A 27,942-nucleotide genomic window follows, 5' to 3' on the forward strand; every position below is an offset into this window, starting at 1 on the left:
CGACGGCGGCGGCGGAGGCGACGGTGCCGATCGCCTTTACGGCACCGTTCAACTTTACGGCACAAGGCCATGGCGTCGTACGGAGGCTTTTTCGAAAGCACTCAGAACATCGACGAGCGGAGAGAGCAGAAGAGGGAGGCGAGGCGAGGGGTTCTCGCACAGGTGAGGAGGCGAAAGGGGGGCGGCCCGTGTGGACGAGCCAACAGACCAGTGGGGGTTCGGAATTCCAATTAGTCGGTGCTTTGTAGCGGTCGAGCGGCCGACTCGTTTTGTAGGCCTCGAGCGCCTCCTCGCCGTTTTCCTTATTTTGGTACCCGGTTCGCGAGAGGGGGGAGCGGGCAGAGAGCCGAGCGTGGGGCGGCTGTGGGAAGGTGTTGTTAGCACAGCTGTCAACCCATACGGCTTACCCCGTGTTCTTGTACAGGGAAATCGAGCTTTCAGGTCCATACTTCGCACAACCGTTACAATACCGGCAAAAAAACGTTTGTATATTAGTTTGTGTTTCTCCCTTGTGATGGAACTTTGTAGGATGATCGTTGAGATTTATAAGGGCACGGGGTGGCCGATAAGATCTGAACACTGCTAAGGGTTGACATGTATGAGTTTAGCTTGTTCCCACATTGTTGTCGTTTTACAAACAAACCATCGTCTTAGAGAGAATAACTTTGTGGTTGATTTAGGAATTAAGAATGTAAGATGTTTTTGAACATCCAAGATTCAGTAAATGCACGTCGTGGCCAAGCTGTTGTCAGTAGAACTTTTCCTAACCATAAGTTGAACCATTAACCACTGTTTAGCATTGTTGGGATTTAAGAAGCACTGCACTAATTTGTAGAATATGTCCACAACACCAATGGCTGGTTAACTTGTTATTTAAATACTGTATACAAACTCTTTGGTTCTTTCGGTAAAGTCACGTAATTTTCTACCTACGTGACTTTACCGAAAGAACCAAAGAGTATTGATTCCTGCAGTCACGAAAGCTTCAAATCAAGATTACTGTATACATGTTTGTAATACATCACCAATTGCATGCCAATTGTATAATTAAAGTCAAGTAGTGAGGTGAATAAAAACCTTGCATAGCTCTTGCAGCTAGGAAACATAAGAGTCCTGGAAGATGACTTGAAAGACCTACATAACTTTTTGAGTCGCTACAAACTGTTTGCAAGTTCTTGCTTTCATCATATTGCAAACATGTGTCATTGAACAGTGCTATAACACTGAGAACAGATATACTAAACATGCTTTGTACATATTGTGTTCATTGTAACATTTAAACCAGGTAAAAGCTGAGTATGAGCGAGATCAGAAACGTAAGGAGCAGAAGCGACTGCGTGGGGAAGACACATGGATGCTTCCCGCTGTAAACGAGCGTCTCGAGGAAATGGAAAAGGTGTGTGACATTCGAAAGGGGTAACAGAAATATCCAAAAAGACACAATAAGTATCAATAACATAAAATGTATAACAGACATTATACTCAGTACAGCGGCACCACACGTTTAGCGGTCAAGGGTAAGTAAGTCTTAAATCATAGGTTTTTTAATTATTTGTATTGATTGCTACACTTTAAGGCAGACTACTTGTTGCAGAAATACATTCCTGAATTGAGGAGCAAAACATAATAGGAATTTCTGCCTCCTTTACACGTCATTATTACGTCACATTTCTTGTGAATATTTGGTGATAGTCACCAACTCAAAAGAGCCAACATTGTTGCTTTTCTAACTTTAAGCGACTTAACGATAGCCAGGCAACTGTCTACCTGTTGCATTGCTATTAAGAATTATTAGTAAGGTATAATGACAGTCCTTTACAAATGCCGCTTGAATTTTACCACAAATCTCTCATTAGGCACTGTTGGACAATTTATGCAGCATGTGGTGTATGTGAGCTATGATACTTTTAAGACAGCCTAATTATTTTACTTTTAAGACAGCCTAAAGGAACGAAAGAGGAAGATTTGTCCACAAATCTTGCTGTCTGTCAGATGATGCTAGTTATAATCATTGGTGAAATGTCATACTCAGTTGCTAAATGTTGTGGATTTGCTCTCCAACACGCCGGTGTGCTGTATTAGTAATGCATTGGCATGTTCTGTTTACGTGATAAACCTTACTAATTGGCTGTGGCGGGTAGTGGCGGGTTTGACGACACATTTATATTTACGCGATCTAACAAAAAAAACCCTATATTATAGTTAACTTTACTGTCATAATTTCTTCTGAAAGTATTACATGCACGTGAATAAATAATAAACAATTATTATTACTATGTTTTGGTTCTTTCGGTAAATTAATGGAGATATAAAAAATATATTAAATAAAAAATAAGGTGAATAAAAAATATAACGATGTATCCTTCGCAACACAAGCGGTCATCATCAGGAAAAAAAACGTCGTGATATTTTTAATTCACTTTATTTCTTTTTATTATTTTTTCTACCTACGTGACTTTACTGAAAGAACCAAAGAATATGAATTCCTGCAGTCACGAAAGTTTTAAGTCAAAACTATTATTACTGTCTATGTAACCTTATTTTGTGTTCGTTTTATAGGAACATGGCAAAAAGCACAAAAAGAAAAAAGAGAAGTCGAAGAAGTCTAAAAAAGAGAAGAAGAAGAAGAAGAAATCTAAGCAAGTTGAGAAGTCTGACAGTGCCAGTGACTCTACTTCTGTACGTAATCTTGTTTTATGAGATGACTCGCAATGAAAACACTGCTTGGAATAATAATTATAGATACTGAGACACACATTGGTATTTGCGATGAACATATGAAACAGGTTTAATGACAGCCTTGACATTTTTCTTCCAGGCCTCAGAAGAGGAGTGGGTTGAAAGTAACGCTGTTGCTGCTTCTGGAAGCAGCCAGTCATCAGACTCCACCAGGGAAAGATCAGCTGATGCTGTGAACGCTTCAGTCAATGCCCCCTTAGTGGTACAGTGCTCATGTCCTCGCGTCGGTTCCCCTGTTTACCACCCTTTTTAAATCCTTTATATTAAGTTCACTTGCTTGCTTGCGCGCTTACGACTGTGCAAATCTTTCGATCGTTTTTTAACCCACTTCCCGTGATCCAATCGAGCTGACATTTTGCACACAGACTCGTTGTGCGTGACAATTTACGTGAGATTTTTTTTCCCAAATTTTACACTTTTTAGGAAAAAAAAAATTATTATATTTAATTACCAATTGCTTAATGGTGGCAGGCAATCATCTGACCCATAGGTGGCAGCCATCTCAAGCCAGAGTACGAGAGGACTCTAGCCACCACGCATATAAAGGATTTATAGTGAAAAACGTTGTTTTTACGGGTTAATTTTTTACATCTGATTTGCTCACTTGGTGAAGCGGTTCTAATGTATTTGTCATCATCAACATGCTTGATCTATCCACTTTTGGATGAAGGCCTCTCCACGTAGGCATCATTTTTCACAGTCTTGCAATGCCCTAATCAATCGCGCTCCTGCATTTGAACATTTTAAATACGTATGACGGGAGGATAGTGGGTCTAGTTCTTCAAATCAGTTTTGTCTGCCTTCATGAATAGAAGAATGATGAACACATTAATCGTGAATTGACGTGTATTTAATTCCTGTGGATACATCCAGACATTAGGTCCACTAATGTTTTTTCAACAGCTGGTCCTGCTTCTTTAATGATGTTCAGTTATTTCATCTAGTCTGGGAGTATCCCTTATTTCCATGCTGTGAAAGGCAATTTCAAGTGTGACATCTGAATATTCCTCTTCCTCTGAACAAAAAAGATTAGTTTCTCATCGTATAATGTTTTGTTGATATAGAGATCTGCATAAAAAATGTATTTGCTAGTTTTGCAATTCTGTCCCTATCATGCTGTCTGAGAGCTACTATTAGTTATCTACCCAGCATCACTCTTTTTGTTGCTTTCTTGCTTCCATTTTTGTGATCTGTGCAGTGACCATTTTGATTTCTATCCTTTTCTCGTCATTTTACCAATGTTTGCACATTCTATCTTTTGTTTAACATTTTTAATCTCTATTCATAGATCTTATTTTATTCATCTTGTTTTATCTGGTTTTGGATAGTTTTTTCGTTATTTAGATTTTATTTGGCCCCCCACTTTCAGTGTACTATCCATTTTAATGCAAATTAATCCATTATTTATGGTGGTGACATTATTGCATCTCTATAGATATGAAACTAGCCAAGGATTGGCTTAAATTCTCCCACCTCAAATAGATGTTTGATGTTATCTGTGTTTTGTCTACTTCCACTTGAATATGTTGCAAAGACAATTTGAATTACTTGTTTTAAATATTCATAGTATTTCATTAATGTACCATTATAAGGACTAAAACAGGAAAGACAGGAAAATGCAACAAAAACACAGATTTTTTTTATTTCTGCATAAACTGTACCGTACTAATCTTTGCATTGCTGTCTGTTAGAGGGATGATTGGATGAACTTCGACTTCCTGACGATGAAGTCCTACTCTAGAACAGACGTCAAATCAGAAAAACAGAAAGCGAAAGAATTGGATAAAGAAATCAGGGATGCGATTGACAAGGTATGTCTTTATGTATTTATCGTCACGGCACAGCTCAGGCGTGGCGTTGGTTCAAGTGAGCCCGGCTCAAGGCCGTGCTTAACTTGATCTGTGTCTGAACACACTCCCAGCCATGCTTGGGATATCTGTGAGCTGAGCCTGAGCTAAGCCACGGCTGAGCCACTCATGCATCTTTGGAAGCAACGAAGTGGCTCAAGCCAGAGCCAAACTGTGACTTAATAAAACAGCCCTAAGTGTTGTGTACACTGAATTCGTACTCTTTGGTTCTTTCGGTAAAGTCACGTAGGTGAAAATAAAATAAAATAAAAAATCACAACCACAGCGATTGTTTTGTCGCTGTGGTTGTCCCCACCTGAGGACGGACGCTTGTGTTGCGCCCGAAACGTCGTGATTTTTTATTTTATTTTATTTTCACCTACGTGACTTTACCGAAAGAACAAAGAGTATGGATCCTTGCAGTCACGAAAACTTCAAATCTACACTAAATTCGTTTCGAATTTTATCACATTGCTTCTGGGTATACATGAGTATAATTTAATGCTATGAAATGTTGGCTTTAATACATGGACAGTTTTTTAGCTTTTTATTACAAAAGAGAGCTTATTAGTCCAAGTGCTGCCGCTCTTTATTGGAAACCAGGTTATGGTCTTACCTTTTGCTTAGAAGGCATAATACACAGGTAAATGTTAAAAACCGTTATAAAACCTATGTCAAAATGTAATGATGGAGCTATTCGTTAATTCGATTTTATCGTCACTTTCCCAATAATGCCTTGAATCATTTGTGTAAGAATCCATTATTTTTGATTCATTGATTTAATGTGACTGGTCCACACGATCCCGACAGCCACTAAAGGTTAGACAATCCACAATGGTAAAACAGACCATTGCAGAATCGAATCGTGACTATGAAAGGCAACAATTAATCAAATCACTGGGGCAGTAAATTGTTACTTTAATGAGCACCAAAGTGATACCTGCAACATCTTCCCTCGGCCAGCCTGGTGTACACGCTCGTGAGCTCAACCCATACTGGAAGAACGGAGGAACAGGCCTCCCCCCACAGGAGAGTGAGCAATCCGTCACCTCGGGAGCTTCTCAGGGTACGTCCGCCTCTCGTCGTTTTACCCCAGGATATTCCCAGACCTGCGTCAGTTTTAGTGCACCGTACTCTATAACCTTTTTGTCACCGTTTTGGTTTTTGGCTCAGAAACGTGAGTAGACCTAGCTGACCAGAAGAGCGTCACAAAAGCTAGTGCCAAATGGGCATGCTGGCGCGAGCATTGACCATGGACCTCCCTACTCAGAACTGACACTGATGGATTTGCAGAGTGTTTCATTTAGATGGTTCATGACATTGCAGCGAGTTGCTCACCGCTTGTTTGATGTTGTGGCGTTCAGGACCATCGCCGGTTGGTGACGGCGGGCTCAGCTGGCTAAGACGAGCTCGGCAGAGAATGCAAGAGCAGGCAGACAAGGAACAGAGGTCACTGGATGAAGTTCTCGAAGAGCGATACGGAGTGAGTGTACAGGGATATTTCCTCTACGTTCGTTTCCTGCCAATTATGGCGCAGAACCTCTAAATACCGTTTACCCTCCACTACCCAGTTTTTTTTGTTTTACATATATGTACAATAATTCGCTGTATTTGACCAAATCACTCTGAATCCCTGGCATGGATTGTCAGATCTCAGAAGCATAGCCTGGGTAGTGCATTGATGGTTGATTGCCTTGCTTACAAAAGTTGGTATAGGCTGTGGCTTTGTTGTGGGCAGCAGAGGGCAGTGCAGATAAATTGACTGTTGTACTTTACTTCGAAATTCCCATCCATGCTCTTGCCTTCACTAGGCTACACTGTTCAGCCTGCTGAAGTATGCTCACAAAACCCCGTGACCCTATTTTTCTGGGGACGTCCTAAACCAGCAGTGAATTGAGAAAAAGGGCTGCACACATATAGAGGTGTAATACTTGTGGGCACATTTTATACTTTCTAAAGAAGTTAGAACAAAAACATGTTTTTTACATTGACATGAACATTCAAACAAAGTTTAACGATGCTGCAATATGTTTATGTACTTGTCTTTCCAATGCCATTTGTAATGTTTGTGGCCGAACTATTGTCTTCCCATTTTTTCAGTGCAAAGAAAAATTTTATTCGATGCTGTCAGAAGCAGAGCGCACGGCAGCATCTCAGCGGTTTTATAACCGGGGCGGTCAGAGGTGGAGGAAGACTGCAGCAAACAACTCGTCAACTCCTCCGGCGTGGAAGAGGGAAGAGAGACACAGGGACCGCACGGATCGGGACAGCCATGAGGATGGGGAGGGAAAACAAGATGTTGACGGAACACAAGAAAAAGACCGGGGTCGCTCTGCTGGTTCGGACATGGACCGGGATAGGCAAAGAGACACTCAAAGAGATGGACAAAGAGGGGAGCAAAGAGACAGGCAAAGAGACGGGCGCAGAGATGATGAGAGAAGTCGGTACCAATATCAGGGGAGTCGCAGAGACTGGAGCAGGGACGGCGACCAGGACAGGGAGAGGCGGTCGCACGGTAGTCCGGATAGACATCGCGGTCAGAGAGATGGACATAAAGAGCGTGACCAAGAAAGAGAGGGAGTCAGGTGGTCTCGAAGAAGTCCTGATGTCCGCACCACCATCAACACATCTACATGTTCTCTTAAGTCCAAGTTCATGAAGCCTTCAGACGACGATGATGGGGATGCATTTCTCAGAAGTGGCTTGGCTTTGAAGGAGCCACGGTCAGTGGAAACTCCTCGGAGTGCCTTTCGAAGGCCGAGAGACGATGATGATGGTGGTGGTGGTGGTGGTAATGCTAAAGATGTTCTTTCTTCCAGCTCAACAGTACCACAGAGAAAAGAGGTTGCTAAAAATGACCAAACTAAGGAACGTTCTGAAAGCCCAGCAGAGAAAGACAGACAGGAAACAAAGCAAAGAGCCCACTTGCGGGGTATAGGTGAAAGAAGTGAGCCCTCGTTAAAGCAAGCAGCAGATGATCGGTAAAACATGTTCTAATTGTTTTATTTACTTTGTATTAAGCTTTTACTGTGGTAATGTCCAACCAGATTCTGCGTCATATATTGAGTGTTTGCACATGTTGTTGGTCACAGCGAATTGATGGCAAGGGGACGGTTGCATTTTTTAATGAAAGTCTGTGGTTCACAAAGTTGTCGAATAATTTTACAATCTGTTGACATTTCATCGACAAACAATACTGCAGAAAAATCAGTTTGCTAAAGCCATCATTTGTTTTTCAGTCCTAAGGACAAATCTTCCGCCACTACCGATGCTGCTGAATCTGCTCCAGTGGCTCTGGTTGCTGAGGCTACCCCAGCTGCTCCTTTGCAGGTGCTGAGTGAAGGAGAAATGAACCAGCTGGGGGCACGGCTGGTTAAAGCGGAGCTCCTGGGCAACCAGGTTTGTGGCTTTGTGTGAGCACGAGCGCTGACTGTGGGCCCAGGTAAATTGATCATCAATTGAACGTCAATTGGCTCGCCCATTGTGCAGTCACACGTTCTTGATTTTATAGTGTATGTATATCTCGGCCTATGCTGCAAGGCGTCATTGCTAGCAGAGGGCTTGTACATAAACAATATAATGTTGGACTGTACTATTCTACAATGTTTTTTTCTCCCTACACCAACCCACATTGTAAAGCATGGTGAAGTATGATCAAATTACCCCCTTGACCCGCACGGTGTGGGGAGGTGCTCATCCAGCGTTGGATTGACAAAGGGGCTGTAGGTGTACATGTGTCTATTACACTTCACAGTGGTTTCACACTCAAGTGTGGGGGTGCTCAGATCCTATAAAATAAATCGCGACTTTTCGGACGCAACACAAGCGTCCGTCGCGTCGTGATTTATTTTATTTTCTACCTACGTGACTTTACCGAAAGAACCAAAGAGTGTGGATTCCTGCAGTCACGAAAGCTTCAAATCAAGATTGCTCATATCCTGTTTACAACCTTCAGCCTACTCGGGCAGGAGCGAGTCTGGCTATACGGCAACTGCTGTGAACCTTCCACATCGTGGTACTTAAGTTAAATCCAAATTCTATTGAGAGTGTTATTTATTGAGCCCAGAGATGGATGTAGAACCACGTTGACCGCAACCAGGATTTGAACGAGCAACCTTCCGAGTGCAAGTCATGCACACTAACCGCTGCACCACTGAGTAGGTTAATTTGTATACACGATTTATGATTGTTATTATTATTACATTTACTACTTTGTTTAGAAACTATCATCATAACTACAAAGATGATCACTACATCTTACATACCTTCTGGTGGCCAAGAATACTGATGGGGAGTGGCAGCCAGGGCAAGGAACGTGCCTGAGACATCGACCACCGCAGGGATATGGAGCAATAAAAGCAGCTTGTGTGCACATTCTGGGTTGATTGTTACGTTAGAGGACCTTGAGAAATGACGATGGCTTGGGGAATGCTTCATCCAGCGGTGGATTGCACTTGGCTGATGATGATAATAGCTGAGGGAAACCCGCTTGAATCTGTACACCCTTTTGATGTGATTTTTGGCGTGTGGATGCAGGAGCTTGCTGATAAATTGAAAGCCCAGTTGGAAGAGGCTCGGAAAGTCAAGCAAAACCAGACTCAGCAGCCGGGTTTTGCAGCCAGCCAGCAGATGACAAAGGTCGGGCACACTTATCATCTCCGTCAATCGTGATCGCAGCGTCGTAAGAGCACAGCGAGATGTGGGATGAGAAAAGGCCATGGCGACAGTTACGGCTCTTTCCTCTTTTTTTTGTGACTTGGCTTGTTGCTAGGCTCCTGTAAATGCGTAAAAATTCTAACCTTTTCACCCCAAATGCATTATCGTCAATCTTTGCTTTTAAATTGCGTAATATTCCGAGGCTTTTTGTCGAGCTTTGTAGAGATCGTTGGCAAAATAATGTTGCGTTTATCTGTAATGGTTGTAAAAAGCCTTTATATAAATTAATTCTACAACGGCAGACTAATTCTGCAGGGCAATCCATTTTGCAGTGAGTGACATTGCAGTCTACTTTATTTATTTGGGTCCCATCAACAATATTTGTATGTATGGTCACGAATTGGAGTTCTCAGCTCCGCCATGGAATGCTGTTCTGCATTTGCAGAGCCTCATTTAATTTCAAATCAATGAGCATATGTCGCTTAATTTGTGACAACTTCCATGGCTTCTTGTATAAAATGTCTCTAAGGCAATTTGCCCTTGTCTCATCCCACGTTATGTGGTCTTCCCAAGCACTTAAATTTGTGTATTAAAGGACCTTTTGAAGTAGATACAAATACTGTCCATTCTTCCCTTTATCTTGGATCGTTGTGATTTTCTCATTAAAAAAAGCTTAGATAAGCGTGACCTACCTTTCAGAAATCCTTAATTAATATCCGTAATTGATTTTCACTTGTCTTCTCGTGTCTGCAATTATTTAACGATTATCCAATTTTTTTTCTTGCCGATTGACTTCAAGCTTAAGTGACCCACATGAGTCATGTCCATCATCATCATGCGACTTTTCTTACCAATATCAAAATATAAGAATAGGGTTTTACCCTTTCTGGCAATAAAACAGTTGTGTTAAGATGATAAAACACCAAACAGAAACCTTTTGCAAGAAATCATGTCTACATTAACCACACTTACTTGTGGTGAACATGCAAACAAAAACATGCTCTGGTAATATATGCATTGTCTTTGAAACTGATTTGTCCACACTAAAGTATTGCCAGAAAGGGTAAAACCTATTCTTATTGTTCATCATCATTTGAACAGATTAGAGTTATAGCAGAATATTTTTTTGGTTAAATTGTGGATTTTCTTTGTTCGCCTAGGTAGATTTATTTAGCCCAAGCAATGTGTTGTCGATAGCCTATCACCAGATGATCTTAGAAGCTAAAGCAGGGCTGTGCCTGGATGGTGCTTGGATTGGTGACCACTGCACCCAACGTGTCGTTAAAGATTATAGGCTACGTCAATAATAATAACGGTGATTTCTTTAGCACCTGAACATGGTAAACCATGACAAGGACAAAACCATTACAAACGTGAGCAGCCTAGAGCAGTGCAGAAAAATCCATTGTTGTACCTTACGACTTTGCTCCCAAGTCTCGCTCCCCGCCTTTACCTACCCACACTAGCCAACATTGTGAATTCTGGTCATATAACCCCCTCGACCTGAGTAGTGTGGGGAAAAACCCTCATCCAACAGTGGATTAACGAAAGGGTTGTACATGTAGTGACTCCTCATGTCTGAACACTCATCAATATGCGTAAAACATCACATGTACGGAATATAAATATTAAACGATGCAGATGAAAGCGCCATACTAATATCTGGCAGATGCTTTGACGCAAGCTGTGACGTACAACGTCCCACATACCATTGACTGTCTGGCAACAGATAACAACACATCAATGCGTGTTGTCTCAATGCGTGCCTTTCTTACACACACCGTCATACAGGCTACAGGTGCTGCGAGAGGCAGAGGAGCGGAGGATGAGACAGACGTGCTGCTGTACAGGACAGATCGAGCTGGGCAGTCGTGGCCTGTGTCCGCTCCCGCGCACTTTGCGGAGCCCAGAGGGGGACGACGCAAGAACCGTCCGGTGAGGAGCGGGAGCAGTGGATCGGGGGGAGGCAGATGACGATCGCCTGCGTAGCATCTTAGCAGACCGGCGCCTTCACATGAGTGTCATGTGTTTGTTTATGCCGCTGCATCACCGACCATGCTGTATAATGCACGCAGCCTTGTGTCAGACCACCGACTGATGACATCGAAGAAATACAAATGTTGGCTGCATTGTTTTATGCAGCAGTGGGACAATGAGACAAACTGAATACCGGTTTCTTTCTTGCGAGGAATTATCGGTACAGTGCTGCCATTGACCACTGACTGCTTTCCCTTTCCCTTCGGGGCTGTTACGTCGATAAGCCCTCCCTGGTTACTGTGGATACAGTTGCCACTGCCTAAGGGTGACAACCGGTTTTTTTACCATTACGATAAATTTTTGCCTAACGTTATCATGATTGTGATATCGGTGTCATGTCACGAGGTGAAGTGCCCATTTCGATTCCTCGCAGAGCAGTGCGACACTTCGTGTTACGAGCCCACGGAACCGGATATCAGAGAGCTACCTACAAAATGCCTTTAAGTGACCTCTGGTCTGCACAATAGAGGGCAGTGCTTTCCCACCCACTTTGCATATGACAATTTACCAAGTCTGACACTTTCTGTGCGATAATTGGCTCGTCACGCAGATAAGTGCTCGCTGGCTGAAAACAATAAAAAAGATATGCCCGTGTTGTGGGAGCTTAGAACGACGGTGAGTTGGGTGCCCCCGTCATGTGCCGTGCAGGTGGAGACGCACGCAGCCGGGGAGCGTGCGCGTTACTTTGGCGATGACGATCAGCACAGTCTGCAAGAGCTGGTGCGCAGGGAGCGCATGAGCACGGCCGAAGATCAGAATGCGATGTTCGCTCGCCTCTCCAAGGTGAGACCTCATCTTTTCAGCGACCTCGCCACCCCTGTCGGGACATTGTCTCAAATTGTAATTTTTTTTCTCTCCCGTGCACTTTCTGTTTTCAGAGTAATTTTCACTTATTGTTGACTATTTCGATTCATTGTTTTCTGCTGCCCTTTTTTTAAAGCTCAAAGCAAATTTCACTTTGGCTCACGCTGCTGGGATTGTGCACGCATTCTGAACGAATTGATTGACTTTTAAATTGAAAATATCATTGAGAAAATTCTAAAGTACAATATACAGTTGACACGTCAATCATTAGCGAATTATGAAACATTCACTGAAACATCCCATAATATACAAGTGAGCTGAGAGAATTGACAGTACCTGATCCAATCCAGGAATGTTTTGCAAAGTTTAGATTAAAACATCCTTTTGTTAGATGGGCGACAAACACACAAAGTGCTTGCCACAAATGAATCACAATACATTGTGGATTTCGTCAAGAAGTATAAGCCATCACACGAACTCCTGTCATCCTCGCATCGGCGTTTTGGCTAACCATGAAACGAAGAAAGACGGTCACTGCATCGCGCGCTTTTAGATGTGCTTCTGCGGCCATCTGGAATCCTCTTCCTTCTGATATTAGGAAGCCACTGGAGCTATGCACTTTTAAATCATCTAGATTGAAAACTAATTTCTTTCGAATAGCTTTTTGTGTTTAGTTTGTTGTCCTTCCTTCACACCTCCGATTAGCACGGTTGTCTACGTACAGTGCAAAAGAAGTTCAACATGCATAGAACAAACCCCTTTTTGTCGGGGTAACGCTCACAAACTAAAACCACTCATCCCTCTCAACCTGTGGTCCACTCCACCACCACCTGCCGGCATTATCCCCACCGACCAGTTTGCAGAGAAGACGGACCGTGAATATTTCACGCTGGACGACATGTTCGTGTCGAAAGCGGCGAAGGGGGAGAGCACGGGCCGCGAGGACGAACGGCACAAGCAGCGCGCCATGGAGGAGCACCGCCGCCTCGTCGGAGAGATGGCCAAGTGCAACCACTGCTTCGACAGCGCCGACCTACCAAAGCACCTGGTGGTGGCCGTCGGCAGCAAGGTACTGGCACGGACGCACGTGCCCTGCTGGCCTGCGCTCCCAATCAGCTTTGCTCGTATATACAGGATGTAGAAGCAATATAGGAACAATTGTAGGTGGATAGTCTCGTCAGGTCAAAATATGGAACTATTCAATTTTAGTCTGGTTTGAGTCTCCCAAGTTTTGGTCAACCCCTTGATCAATTTTGCCAGTTTTCAATCGGGTGAGGTTATAAATAGCAACAGAACTTATATAAAATTTATATCGCTTCACATTAAGGTGAACTACAGTGCCCCCCTTATTATGGATGGACAGAGCTGATGAACCAACATTTTCAACCTTCGTTGGAAAGCCTTGATAAGTTGCGTTCTGTTGCCATTAAGTCAGCATGTGGGACGCTGCAATGTCACAGCCCGCATTACATGGTCTGCAAAAAATTATTCTTATGCTTTCATTTGCATTATTATTTATTCTTAAGATTGATCCATAAATACATTTTACGACATTAGGAACTATCACGCACACGTCTAGCTTATATACACGAATAGGTATGCCATTTGAACCAATAATGCATTGAGCGGAAGACTCAGCTCCTCTAGGATTCTTAGGAGTCATTATTTATTCCCAAAGCTCACAGGACCAGCAACAAAGATGTGCAAGATTTCGAAATCCTCGACAAAGAGTGAGTGGCATGGAATTGGGAAACCACTTGGCTGTTTTATGCTCAGAAATCATGAAATCCATCATTTAAGAAACAATAACTTTCTCCATTTGCAAGTTATATGCGAATATGGCCTCAAGGCTAATTGAACAAACGAGGCAGAATACAGGTTTCCCGCAATTTAAGCGGAAGATGCGTTCCAATAAAGGGCACGCAACAAAAAATCCCATTGCGTAAACCGCACAGTCGCCCAATCCACGCTACATTTCTCCTGCCTCAGCAGTCCGCCTGCTGTATTTTTTCACCTGAAGATGATTGCTTGTGTTGCGATTGAAACGTCGTAATTTTTTTATTGTTTTTCTATCTACGTGACTTTACCGAAAGAACCGAAGAGAATAATCGATCTTTACATGCTCAATTCGATGATTGCATTCCGAGCGTAAGAATTTGTTTTAATTTGAATTATTCCACACCTACACGAGACCCTTCTGCTCCGACTGTTTTCATTATAAAGTGAATTTCATTTGAAAGCAGGGCGCTCTTTGATGTGCTTTTTGTTCAAAAGGAAAATTATTTAAGCCACCATTGAACACTGAACAGTTGGCATATGCACCCAGGGGCGGATGCCTTACTCTGATGTGCTGCCACCGAAACCCAGCGGGCTGCAAAATCACTGCCGCTACACTTTCTAGCATTGGTTAATGCAGTCTTGAATGCAAAGCTAGGATTGGCTGCCCTGAAATACAAACTTAAAGCCCAAAGCCTCTATTCACATTAAAATCAAACACACAGCTTATTTCATGAGATCCAACGCTGAGAACAAATCCCATCAAAATGCAGCGACTTGCTGTGGATTCATGGGTTGGAGTTTTTTCTGCATCGTACCTGCCAGTCTTATTTTTTAAACTGTGAGCGTGAATACAGATTGAATGGTTTACAGGCCGTGTGTGTGTTGTAAGTTGCAGTTTATTGGAATGCTATTGCCAATAAACTGCAACTTGAATCACTACCTATGAGATGTTCACTCAAAACTGCTCTAGAGGAGTTGTACACCCTTACCTGCCACTGCTATTCAGTTTCGCTCCGGATGATCGCTGCAAAATATGATCTGTGTTTTGATTTAGTGTGCCGATCTTAAAGGTGCATTGAAAAATGTTGATACTCCGACTGATGCGCCTGCTGTTGTGGAGTGACTCATGCAACCAGCTATGGCTGCAGGGTTTGGTGGTACATGTTGTTTACGTCGTTTATTGTGAAAATTCGGTCACAGTTCCTATGATCACTGTTTCATTGCTTTTATGGCTTTATTTTGATGATTTTCGAAAAGTTTTTTGGTTTGGCCATGTTTGTTTGTTGTAGTACGGAGTTAAACTGATGGCCTTAATCTAAGTTGTCTTGTGGTTTTTGTTGTTTGACTTGCATCCCACTGGGATTTTTGCACACAGCGTTGGTGTACGGTGCTTTTTCTGCAATGTTTTGCTGTCTTTTCTTGGATTATCTGTTTGCACAGTCACTTTAAGATGTTTTCTTGTTCATGTATTTTGTTTGTTGCGGTTGCACCCGATTCAAGAGCCGAATGGCTCACAGGGCTATACCTAATACATGAACTTGAACTTCTCATCGCTTAGGTGTACCTGCGCCTGCCCAGCCAGCAGTCACTGGCTGAGGGCCACTGCCTGATTGCTCCACTGCAGCACTTTTCGTCTGGAAACATGCTGGATGAGGACATCTGGGCTGAGATACAGGTGTTTGCCATGTTACGCTCTTGTGTGTCGCAATACCTCTGCTTGAGGTTCACTTCACGTTGATATGGGCTGGCCCAAAAGTCAGCACACATCGGGTAGCATAATTTAATTTAACAAATCACAAAGGATTATTTCATTTATTTTAACAAATGTTAAAACTGACTTACATAGATGTTATAGCATGCGTGAATTATCTTCTGAAATGAATTTGGGACTTTTTTTAAGATTACAATTGTAATCTCTGAGCATTCATCAATTATGTTTTGTCTAAATCCATTCATGGATCTTGGTCTAGTTTTAGAAAAGATGGATTTGAGGTGACCACACAGGACAGAGAAAAATATGTATTAATAATGATGAGATTAAATATTTACTTAAAGAATAAATATAGATTTTTTTTTTCATTTCAGTGTTAAAATTTATTAAATAACCCTGTGTCCTGACTTTTGGGTAACCCTGAATATACAGCCCTCTTTTTTTTTCAATCCACTGCTGGTTGAGGGCCTCTCCATGCCTTGTGCCCATGAGGGATATTTGACCATACTTCACCATGCTAATCGTTGAAAGGTTGTTGAAGGTGGGAGGAGAACAGAAAAGAGATGCATGTTTTTCTGCACTGCCTTCAATGCCTATTAACAACTCAATCTTGATTTGAAGCTTTCGTGACTGCAGGAATCCATACTCTTTGCTTCTTTCAGTAAAATCACGTTGGTCTATTTTATTTTATACCTACGTGACTTTACCGAAAGAACCAAAGAGTATGAACAACCCTTTTGCGCGTTGCAATCACCCATCCAAGTACTAACTTGGCACGAAACCCCCTTAACTTTCGAGACCTGCTGGCAATCTAGAGTGTTTTGTTCATGGGCAAAATACAGTTAAAGACGATCAAAATTGGGGGATAAATTTGGCAATAATAGTGGCCGAGCTTAACAGCAAGTGAAATCGGTGCATGTGATGCAATGATTGATGGTTTTAGGGGAAATCACAGCAACATTGTAATTTACTTGAAATCCATATCCTCTTGTCAATGAAATACCCCTGCACTTGTACAAATTCCACCATTCCATTAGCCCAAGAGTTATAAACTATCTTGCGATAGATGTGGGGTGAGGATTGAGCACCCAGGACATTGTGTAAAAAGAGACCCCCAGCGAGCGTGCCATGCGTGGAAGCTGTACGTGGCCCATGCGTGGGTTAATTGTCATTAATCTCGGCTTCTGTTGTTATGACTCACGCTTCGTGCATCTAATCGTATATTGATATGGAGTGACAGGCCCACGGATATATATTATGGGCTCTGCCTTGTTAAAGCCCGTGCTTTGTTATAATTTCTAACATCATTCACTTGGATGGCTTGTCAAAGTGCACATTATCAACAAACACAAGAAAACATACAGGGGAAGGAAATATTTCAGTAGTTTAGTGCTGTCTTTTATTCACAAGCGAGAACAATTACTTAGTAAAAAGAATATTTCACGGATATAATTTGTAATGCCATCGATGGAAATTTGACGGGTAACAATGTTCTATTTTTTAATTCGCAATAACAAAAGGGTATTGCAAGTAACAGCACCACAGATCATTATAACTACATTCTAATTTATATTCAACTTGTTTAAATGTGCTATGACTTGGCTAACCACCACGATACATACTGGATTTCCATTCAGAAGGAGGAGAAATAATTTGTTGGAATCACAATTGCCATGTTTTCATTGGAATATGTCCAGCAACTTAGTGTTTATCAAAATGGAGATGTTTATTTTTAAGTCACTAATAAGTACAGTGATTTATGCACTGATTAGATGTATTATGTTCATAAGCTCATGCAATCTGTCACTTGGAGCTTAAAACCATTGCACTTTGAAAGGACATGTAAAGTATTGTCATGATTATGAACACGATACGTATTTTGAAAGAACCGACGTTTCAGCCACCCCATCTATTTCCAACAAAAATAAATTACGCCTAATTCTTAATGAAAAATGTAATTGGAAACCCAGAGACAATTGGCTTTTTGGCACTGATTTGCGGGTCTCAGCTATGCGTGGCGAGACCAATCGCGCGAGTTTAACTGCCACGGTTTGCCGCGCAGTCTTTCCGCCGTGCGCTGGTGAAGATGTTTGCGGAGCAAGACGAGGACTGCGTCTTCATGGAGGCGAACATGCACCTGAAACGCCGACCACACATGGTGTACGAGTGCGTGCCCCTTGCCCGTGAGCTGGGTGACATGGCTCCCATCTACTTCAAGGTGAGCTCATGTAAAACAACCCCGGGTGCATCCGCTGCCTGGGTTTCTTCAGCTATAATATCCGGCGGGCGGGCAGAATACTCAGACGATCGCCCTGGCGAGCCACGTGACACGATACATGACACGTGAATACACGTTGGTGATGATCTCGACCCCACGTCTCGGTCTTCCATCATCCCGTTTATTTCGGTTTCATCTCACCAATATTGGTCTCTTGTGTTACAGCTCTGTCATTTCTGTGGCTTGCTTATTTCTCTTTCGTATCACCAATCATTTTCTTTTGAGGCTGATTATGTTGGCATGCTCTTGACATCTTTTGGACAGGCAGTGGCACTTAAAAACACACACACTTGGAAAATTATTTGGTTTCAACGACATTTAATCATTTTTGGAGGGAGAAAAATCGTCCATGAGAAATAAGAAAAATAGTAAAATGTGCTTTTACAGAGGTATATGTAGGATTATCCTGTAGGTTTATTTATGTACTTTATTAAATGGCAACAATGGTTTCGATATTTTTTTGGGCATTTTTGCGAGCAGATAAATAGGGAATTTTTCAGTGTTTTCACAGCCATGAAAAGTTAATCATCTGTAGCCCTTTATCAATGCACCAGTGGATGAAGGCCTCCCCATGCTATTGTCGGTCTTATCGGTTGAATTACCATACTTCACGCTGGTAAGTATGGATTGGTGAAATGCATAGCCAGGAACGTGTCAGATGCCCCTCACTACTGTTCGCTGTGGCCAGGAATCAAACTCAGTTCTCTGGGTTCATAGCACAGTGCACTACCAACTGCACCACTACTCCAATCACAAGCACACAATGCACACGTACAAATAAAACCCATCTGAAAAAAAGTCTCAGATAAAAATAACAGTTGCAGCTTTCAAACTAGATGCCATGAAGACACGTTTCAACCCTGTATTGGAGGCAGCAGAAATAATGGATCAGTGGGTGTTCATGTCTAGAGAATGCCAGATGGGCAGCTTCACAAGGTGACATTTTGGAGCAAACCGCAATAAAATACAATTTTCCATGATCCAGTTTTTTTCACTTAGATTTGATGTAGACCACAGTTGTCCTATGGCCTCTGATGAAGTGGATGACAACAATGGTTAGTATGACTGACGACGATGATGATGGTGGTGGTGATAATAATGATGGTCGTGGAAATGACTGTTGTGTTCTGTAAATGTAGAAAGCCATTCAAGAATCGGATGAGGAGTGGGCCATGAACACCAAGTTGGTGGACCTCTCCCAAAAGGACATTCGCAGAGCTGTAAGTAAAATAACCGTCCGCTCTACAGTGCCACACACATACACCAAAGATTGTTACCGGCTCGATAGGTGGACGAGCACAAATAGCCGTCAGAAATGGCAGGCAAAACTGTGTTCATTTCCTCATCGACAGTTAAGTTTTTGGAGATTTGACCGAACAGTTGAGGTTGACATTTGTCCCCATTACATTTGCAGTCATGTTGGTTTTTAATCACTTTTCTGATATGTGTGCGTATAGTGCATTAAAGAACAGTGTTAAATATAAAAAAACATTTTTTTTATCTGGATTGGGCTAGATAATTACGCTTTAAAAAATCCAACTGAGACATGAAACTTGCTTTGTAAAAACTTAAGGGTTTTGGAAAAGTTCAGGAATTATACACGGCTTGGCACGTTTCCACCTTTCTGGAACACTGATCTTTCACTATTACCAATCTTAATTTCTCGGTTCATTTGGTGCAATGGCCCATTTCATATGAATCAAAGTTACAACATTTTTATGCATATCGTCACACACACTAAAAACTGTCATGAATGCAAATGTATTTGTGCGTAGATGAATGGTGATGATTTCTTTTAAGCTTTCGTGGCACATTTATATTTTTGCCGTATCGATGAGCCAGCAGTCGAATTTTTCCTTGACCTTCATTGAATTTACGTACCATTAAGTTGTCATAATCATTATCATCGTCAACGTGAGACACTCGCAAAGAATAAATCGAACCACGGAAGAAACACCCAAACACCGCATTTTAATGTTTGTTGAAAAATTATTACAGGTCTTTACAATTACATTTTTGTACAATTGCCAAAGTGAGTTTGTGAATGCTGATTGCTATCAAGGAGACTATAGGCATGGTACCATTCCCTCGAGCAAAAAATTATGATATTGACAACCATATGATTCGGTTGAGCTGAATTATTTCAAATTGCTGCTTAGAACAATATTAGTCTTAATCGCAATTTCACAGTGTTGGATTTTAGTGAGCATATTTTGTGAAATGATAATTATGAATATGCTGAATCCTCCACGGGGCCATCATATTTGTAATATGTATCCAATCCATTGCTATACTTGTAGACACTGTACAGTTCTCATTTGTAGAGGGTGTAACAAATTGCCAGTAAACTTGCTACACAGGAGACAATTACAACGTTATACTGGTTGGTACAACAGTACGCAGTGGGGGGGGGGGAGTATGGAATGGTATGGCCAGCATCATGTCTGCCCACCTTTGTCTTGACAGTCCTAATGTTGCTCATTTAAGTCTGAGCCAACCTAGGAAATGCCCAGGACCGATTAAGGTATCCGAAAATCACAAACTCGGGTATTTGGGTTAAAGTGCAGTCTGCTAACCACTATCCCACCGCTCCACCCTACAACAACAACAGCGACCATTTGCCACCAAGTGGCGGTGACGTCACCACGACGCCTGTGCCAGGCAAGGTGCACGTAGAGGCCACGTGAAGTGTCGAAGGCTCGCTGGCAGGAGGTCACGGTACAGACCCAGGTGCTATGGGTTGACTGACTGAGATAACTGGCAGATGCACCAGCTGCGCCCACTACTGTGCCAACTTTCTGAATTTTAGTCGCCCGGTGCTCCACTCATTGTTGTGAGCATCACTCCTGTGTTCCCTGTTGTTATTGGAGGGCGACTCCTCCAACTGCCCAGTAGCGCCCTTCATGAGCCTCCTCCATAGAAGCTGATCTTTATACTGCTGGTACCAGTCCACTCAGCTCCACATCCTCTTAAACCGAATAAGTCCATTACTTTTCCAGCCAATGTCACACCCCTTTAGCCCCCTCTATCCAGTCAAACAGAAGCCGCGTGGGCATGCGGTAGCTGGGCATGCAGGCTACGTAACCCAACCAATGCAGCCTTGCCCACCGGAGGAGCACACACACAGAAGACACAAATGTACCTACTTTGGGGTTGTGATACCGCAAATCCACACCTTTTACACCATCAGGGGAAGGGACAAAATACCCCACTGCAATTTGGGTTTTTACAATGTGGCTCAAATTGGTTTTTCTTGCTGCCAGGAGCAAAGTGGAAGTCTGTAGGAGATTGGATATTGATTGAATGTGTCTGTACCTCCATGCTTCACTACATTTATTTTATTGGACAAGGATCTTTGTATATGTATGCGATGCACAGAAAGGTCTCTCTACCGTCGTGTTTTATTGGGTTCTCGGCGCACGTGTGTCTCCGTGTGATGCTTTGGGTGGAGCAGTCGTGCAGTGGTTGGGCGCACCGTGCAACTAACCTCTTTGATTCGTGCTCACGGCCAACATCAGTGGCTATTACATGAAGCAGTCCTGGGCCTCCCATAAGTTAACTCGGCCTTTAACTGAATACCCGGTGTGGTTTGTAAAACATCGGTAATGGAGAGCTAAGGGTGGGGGTGCGTGGTTCTGGCCCCACCACCTCGTGTGCATTTCTGGCTCACAAGGTGTTCACATACAGCACTTGCCCCAACAGTATCTACTGCTACACGAGGGATCTTTGTTTTGTTAAATAAACAACACTTTTTTCCTGTGTACACCATGGGAAAAAAGTACAATAAGCAATTTAATATTACCCAAACATTTGTTTTCTGTACACATTTTCTCATCCTGTTCTTAGTGGTGTAAAGATGCACGTATAAAATCGCACGCATTCGATGTTATTCGGTTAATGTTTAGTGGAAATTTGTTATCCTGCAGCCACTACAGGTTTCTACATCCATCACTGCTTCAATATATATTGAATTTAATTGTGACCCTGAATTGGGATTAATGTATCCTAATTGCCAGGGGGCAAGAGTGAATGTAAGCTGACAAAATCATACTCGTGTCACTGTCTGCATATATATCAACAGCCTCTGGCAAAATTACGTGCAATGCACGCAAACTCGTATCTCACAAGCTAAGCAGGTTTAGCTGGTTGGATGCAGAAGAAAGTGCTGCAAAATCCATTGTTGTACTGTATTGCTATGCTTCCGTGTCTTTTCTCCCCGCCTTCTCCAACTCTGAGGCCAACATGGTGATGTGTGGTCAAATAACCCCCACGAACGGCGTGGGGTGGGGATTCATATTCTTGGTTCTTTCGGTAAAGTCACGTAGAAAGAAACAAGAATATGAATCCCTGCAGTCACGAAAGCTTAAAATCGAAAAATGGAGTGGGGAGTTTTGCATCCAGCAGTGGATTGCATAAAGTGCTGAACATGTGTACATTCAGAGAGACAAGCACACTGAACATGCCTCGATCATCAGCCGAGTCGGCTGTATTTTATTGAGGCAATGGAAAAGGCAAATGACGTGAATGAATTTAAACTAGTTATTAATGGTGACACTGCTTCCCGGTAGCAATGAAACATATTACTATTTCATTGAATTATTTTTGTGAGGTCCACAATGTGTGTTAATGGAGAGAAGGCCCAAGTTGTTCTGACACAAGCTTAAAATGTTTTCAATCACATGGTCCCAGTATGTTATTTTCCTCATTGCTAACTAATACAATTGGAATGCCTCTCTTTATCATCATCATCATCGGCCATGATCCATCCACTGCTGGATGATGCCTTTTGCAGTTCATTAATTCTAATGACTATGCCAACTTTAAATCTGAAATGGTAAATACTCGAACCGTTTATATTTAAGTGTTTATTCTAGATTTGAAGCTTTCGTGACTGCAAGGATTTATACTCTTAGGTTTTTTTGGTAAAGTCACGTAGGTAAAAATTAAAATTAATAAAAGTAAAATAAAAATCACGACGTTTCGGAGGCAACACAAGCTTCCGTCTTCAGGTGGAACCGTCACATCACGATTGCTGTATCACATCACGATAGCTGTATCAAGCAATCGTGCTGTGACGGTTCCACCTGAAGACGGAAGCTTGTGTTGCCTCCGAAACGTCGTGATTTTTATTTTACTTTTATTAATTTTAAATTTTTACCTACGTGACTTTACCGAAAAAACCTATGAGTATTTAAGTGTTTATTTCTCAAATCCAAACTTTGGAAAATATCATCCTATGTTGTTGCTGCAATTAGCCTTGGCGAGATGCCCCTGTTACCGTGTATTGTAGTAATAATCTAGCGTGTACATTTCCTTCACTCCCTGGATATCGGCACTTGGCGCTGCTGTTCCACGGCTGCCTCCACGGGCACGATGCTACTATTTAACGCATCACGAGTCATGTGACTGTGTGCCTTCCTTGTCGTTTCAGGTTCCAAAGGGCTTGCCATACTTCAGCGTGGATTTTGGCATGCAGGGTGGCTTTGCTCACGTTATTGAAAACGAGCAGAAGTTTCCCGACTATTTTGGAAGGGTGAGCGTTCACCGCGTCACCTTCACTGCCGCGTGATTCGGGTGCATGTATGTTTCCGTCCAGCATCTACGCTGTTGGCTGTCACTCCCGTTGTTATTCGATTGTCATCCGAGGGGACGTTCCTCGATGCGGAAGGAGCAAATGAAATCGGTCCGTTTGCAGGTGCAAGGTGGATTGTGACATCACAGGATCTTGAGAGCTGTCGACGGCTTGGGGAGGCAGTGGATTAAGATTGATGATGACGAAAGATTGACGATGAAGTGCTTGCCACAGTGGCAAGTGTTCCCAAACGCACGTCTGCCTTTCATTATCAGAATCTTTGTTTATCCTGGAGAAATCCGATGGGTTGTGATGCTCATTTTCGCACACGTCCAGGAGGGATGGGTCAGAAAGTTACAACAACAAACAATACAAAAAAAACGATTGGAGTACAGGGAATAGGAAAGGTAAGCAGATCACAAAAAATAATGCCAGCTAGATCAAGTGTACGAGTACAAATAGCAAAACTATTGAAATTCCTGTCGATTTTTCAAACATAAATGCAAGCTTTGGCAAAGCACTTGGGAAGGGCTGGCAAAACAAAAACCCCCTTTCAGATTGATTTTGTTTTCACCAGCAGTGCTAGTGGTAGGCGTGTACTGTTTTATCGCTTAACCTGTCACAATTGCATATATATAAGGATTGATTATATCATTTGTATGCACATATGGAATCAGATTGTGACCCTGACAGTTAATCGAATTGCGGGTGGTAAGGGGGGAGTGATTACTTGCGAAAGTGCGAGCCTCCCCTGGTATACAATTTTGTCACCATGGCAGAAAGTTCTTCCCAAGCAAAACGGTGATACAACTCAACATTCCTCCCTTGAAATATGGATTACTGTGAGCTGCTGTACTCGTGCATTTATACTTATGTATGAGTATATGAGTATGTACATATCATTATAAGATAGGATAGTTGCTGCGAGGCTATTGGCAGGTTTTTATGTCTGCGTTCATTATTTACGAGCTGTCACTGCTATGCTATATATATTGTCCATCTGCAGAGGAAATGCGCATATCTGTGCCTGTGATGATGAATATCGGACAGATTTGGGACGGTGACACACCGCCCGTTGCATTTTATTGAAGAAGCATTGACTCTACGATGTATTACTAGTTTGGGAAAGAGTAGGTTGATGTAAAACATTTATAAATGCAGCATAATGGTATGATGCCATTTTAATACTTCCTACAGAGGACTTGGAGACTTGGAACAGAAAACAAAAACTTTAATCTTGGCATCATAGGTGGTGTGACTTCACACACAGCTTAAATAAATGCTTGCACACGATTTCAAATAAATCATCTCAGTGCATATTGTATTAGTTATCATGGTAATGTTATTGATGTCACATAAAAAAAAACACATTTGCAGTGTATATATTAATACCAGGAGTGATGTAATAAAGCCCTGAAATACACATTTAAAGCAGCTGCTTCCAAAAATAAAATGCTAATATTCTACCAGGCCCAGTAATCCAGCACTTTGGAGGCAAGCATTGGTGGATGGCTCGTATTGTAAACTCCGCAACCCACTGGGCTGGGGAGATGGCCATGGGTTGGTCATTCCGCACAAATGGATTGAATCCATCTGTGCGGAACTTTTGTTCTTAATCTCCCACATGCCAAACATTAAAGAGTGTAACCCGCCAAACATGTCAATGCAGGACCTTTTTCTGAAAAGAAAGCGGGTCTTAGGGCGAGATTGAGGAATTCAACGAATCAAGCCAAGGGTAGCAGCGTTATTGTTGTTACAATAATACGACACCGTCATCACGATGGGGCATGCTGCTGCATGTTGCAGCTGTACGGCGGGGCGGCGGGCGGGAGAGCAAACTGACGCTTTTTGTGCTGCCTTGCGAGAGATTTGAGGCAGCCGACTGCGGGGGTTGTCTCAGATAAATTACTAGCTTTCATGCTCAAATGTCCCGTGTGCCTGAAACAATTTGCCATGCCTGCGATGCCGGCCTCTGACGTTGTTATCGTGCAAGACAGCTGGAATTTGAGCTTGTGGTATATTTTCTTCTTCTTTCTCTCGCTTTTCCATGCTCATTGGCTGTCAGTGGTTTTTTTGTCTTATTTTAAATTCGCTGCGGTGATTGTGTGTAATGAGCAAAATGCCCCGCATCTTTTCAGAACGCATTATCTATTTTTCTACACGTGTAAGTAACCTTCAACATCAAGCGTGGTTGAGTAATAGCTTGAATGTAAATGTATTGCCATAGGTTTTTTCCCCAACTATTCTATCTTGGCAGTGGTTTGAAATTAATTCATTTTCCATTGCAGGCTGATTAACTACCATAGCCTTGCACTCCATAACTGGGTGCAACGGGGTTGCAGCAAGCATGTGTATTCAAGTGCAGTGCACATCGCTAAACATGCGGGGGTGCGACGGTGGGGCGGTGGCACAGTCGTTCGCACAATACGTGATGAACCCGGCGGTCCGAGTTTGATTGCCGGCCACGCCTAACTAGCATCAGGGGCGATCAATATATAAACCCTATCCCTGAGCAGCCCCCTATCCCTTAAGAAATCCGTACTGACCAGCATGGTGAAGTATAGTCAAAAAAATACCCATGACCAACACGGTATGGTGAGGCTTTCATCCATCCAGCAGTAGATTTACAAAGAGCAATAAATAAATATACGCATTGACATACTCGTGCCCATGTGTAAATGCACTGTGGGCACGGAGAGCCGTGATCGGTTTCCACAACGCAAATTTCCACTGGAAGGAAACAGATCTTTACTGCACGCACTCACTGGAGCCTGATCTTGTATATGTTTTCGATAAATGCCATCGCAAAGTGAAGGAGAGGGGGGAAACAATTGCCGTGGCAGTCAGTGGGTATACTGGGAAATGAAAATCCTTGTATGAGGTGAACAAGGAGCAGAGTGAGAGTGGTGCATGTGCACTTGTGCCTGTTCACCCAAATACATGTTGATGTACAGACCTTTATTATCCCCCTGCTGAATGAGGGGTTATTCGCCATACTTAACCATGCCCATCAATGGGTATTGGCGAAGGTGGTGAGCATGGACTAGCGAGCATATAAGCACAGTACAACAATCGATTGTGCTGCACTGCCCCTTCTGCTGCCTACAGAGTTTTGTATTTCCTTACACAAATTTACATTTTATCAGTCGCTGCACAAAAACTCATCACATTACCTTCGGTTGTCCACTGAATTTGGCTTAATTTCACGTGAGAATTCAACTATCGGTTTTACTGTTACTGACAAACATTATTCTGATATGCAGAGCGGGTATGAAAGTGCTGCCCCCTACTGTGTTACTTTCTGTTAATTTGGACCCAAGAGGTCAATTGTGATATCCGCCTCCGCGGGGCATTCTCTAAAACGACAGCTTACACCGCTCTGCGATAATTCCAGATGGGTTTTATCTTGAGAGACTAAACTCGCTCTCACCTATGTCTTAGCGTGGTCTGCTGGGATTATTGAACATCTCCAGCAAGTGTGTGTACATGATGCAGACGGATAGCACAATTGGAACAAAACTTCGAGACTTTTGCGATTTATTTATTGTTTTGAAGGGCCGATATTTAAAAAATGCGGTGGTTGTGCCGGGCTGCTTTCTTCTCCTCCCTGTGCCGCCTGCAGGAGATCTTGGGGGGCATGATGGACCTGGAGCCGCGGCGCTGGCGGAAGCCGTTTCGGGAGCCATTCGAGGAGCAGCGCAAGAAGGTGCTGCAGTTTGCACAGAGATGGAAGCCCCACGACTTCACCCGGAGCTAAGAACGAGCGGCCGCGGTGCAGGCAAGGGATGGCTCGCAGCACGAGGAGCTGCTCCGTGTTCCATTGGCTTCTGACATCTATTTCGCTCCTATGCTGTGGGAGCCTCTTCCTTCACCTTCTTGAAGGAGGCTCTCAGTTCCCGAAGCTCCCCAGGACTTGGAGAAAAACGTCGGACGTCAATCCGAACACGCATGGTACAACCGGAAAACACATTGGAGAGCTGAACCGTGACCTATGCCTCAGTGTGTTTAGCGGAGGTTATCTGAACGTCTTCAGCAACTGTGTTATACGATCTCATAGTGTATGTTAACTCGGTGCTTTTGTAAAATGTTTCTACGGTGGGCTGCTGTGCAGCTGCCATGCAGCTGGTCACATGAGCTGATGATAGGGTCAACACTTCATATTTAGAGGGCTTTCAGGGACAGCTGAGTATGGTGCCACTGTTGGTGTCTGCCAGTGCCTTTCCTAGTAGACAATGGATGGGCATTGGCTCGCGGTTTTGAGCAATTGGCTTTGTGAACCACTGGGAAATGAATTGCGTAAGTCAAGTGAGCAAGTTGCAGATGGTTTGGAAAACTTGATCCAGGTTTAAGTGGGAAATTGTGGCATGATGTAATTCAGCTGGACATTGACATGTTCCTTCCATTTGTACAATACTGCCTGTACAATGTAACGTTTAAAGTTAATGTACATTTTTTTTAAATCCATCCCTGTGTAATCGTGTCATCTTTAACAAAAAATAAAAATGATGTGCATACACTT

The 27,942-nt window shown here is 42.8% G+C and overlaps 1 protein-coding gene across 1 annotated transcript; it reads left to right on the forward strand.

The window, feature by feature from the left end:
* Positions 1-27,942, forward strand: CWF19L2 (CWF19 like cell cycle control factor 2). Its single transcript, XM_078602993.1, has 18 exons — positions 1-162; positions 1,286-1,396; positions 2,560-2,679; positions 2,819-2,941; positions 4,431-4,550; positions 5,550-5,652; positions 5,951-6,069; positions 6,687-7,567; positions 7,826-7,985; positions 9,123-9,224; positions 11,034-11,177; positions 11,928-12,062; positions 12,940-13,152; positions 15,421-15,537; positions 17,636-17,791; positions 18,991-19,071; positions 23,283-23,384; positions 27,046-27,942. The coding sequence occupies exons 1-18, from the start codon at positions 70-72 to the stop codon at positions 27,178-27,180; spliced, it is 3,015 nt and encodes a 1,004-aa protein (XP_078459119.1). The 5' UTR covers positions 1-69; the 3' UTR covers positions 27,181-27,942.

The sequence above is a fragment of the Lampetra planeri genome, chromosome 19 (assembly GCF_965212315.1).
Source record: "Lampetra planeri chromosome 19, kcLamPlan1.2.h2, whole genome shotgun sequence".
Classification (NCBI taxonomy): domain Eukaryota; kingdom Metazoa; phylum Chordata; class Hyperoartia; order Petromyzontiformes; family Petromyzontidae; genus Lampetra; species Lampetra planeri.

Excerpts from the sequence above, each read along its gene's own strand:
- CWF19L2 (XM_078602993.1), top strand. The coding sequence starts at position 70 with ATGGCGTCGTACGGAGGCTTTTTCGAAAGCACTCAGAACATCGACGAG. Across the intron at positions 2,680-2,818 it reads GTGCCAGTGACTCTACTTCT|GCCTCAGAAGAGGAGTGGGT; the intron begins GTACGTAATCTT and ends TTTTTCTTCCAG. Across the intron at positions 19,072-23,282 it reads AAAAGGACATTCGCAGAGCT|GTTCCAAAGGGCTTGCCATA; the intron begins GTAAGTAAAATA and ends TTGTCGTTTCAG.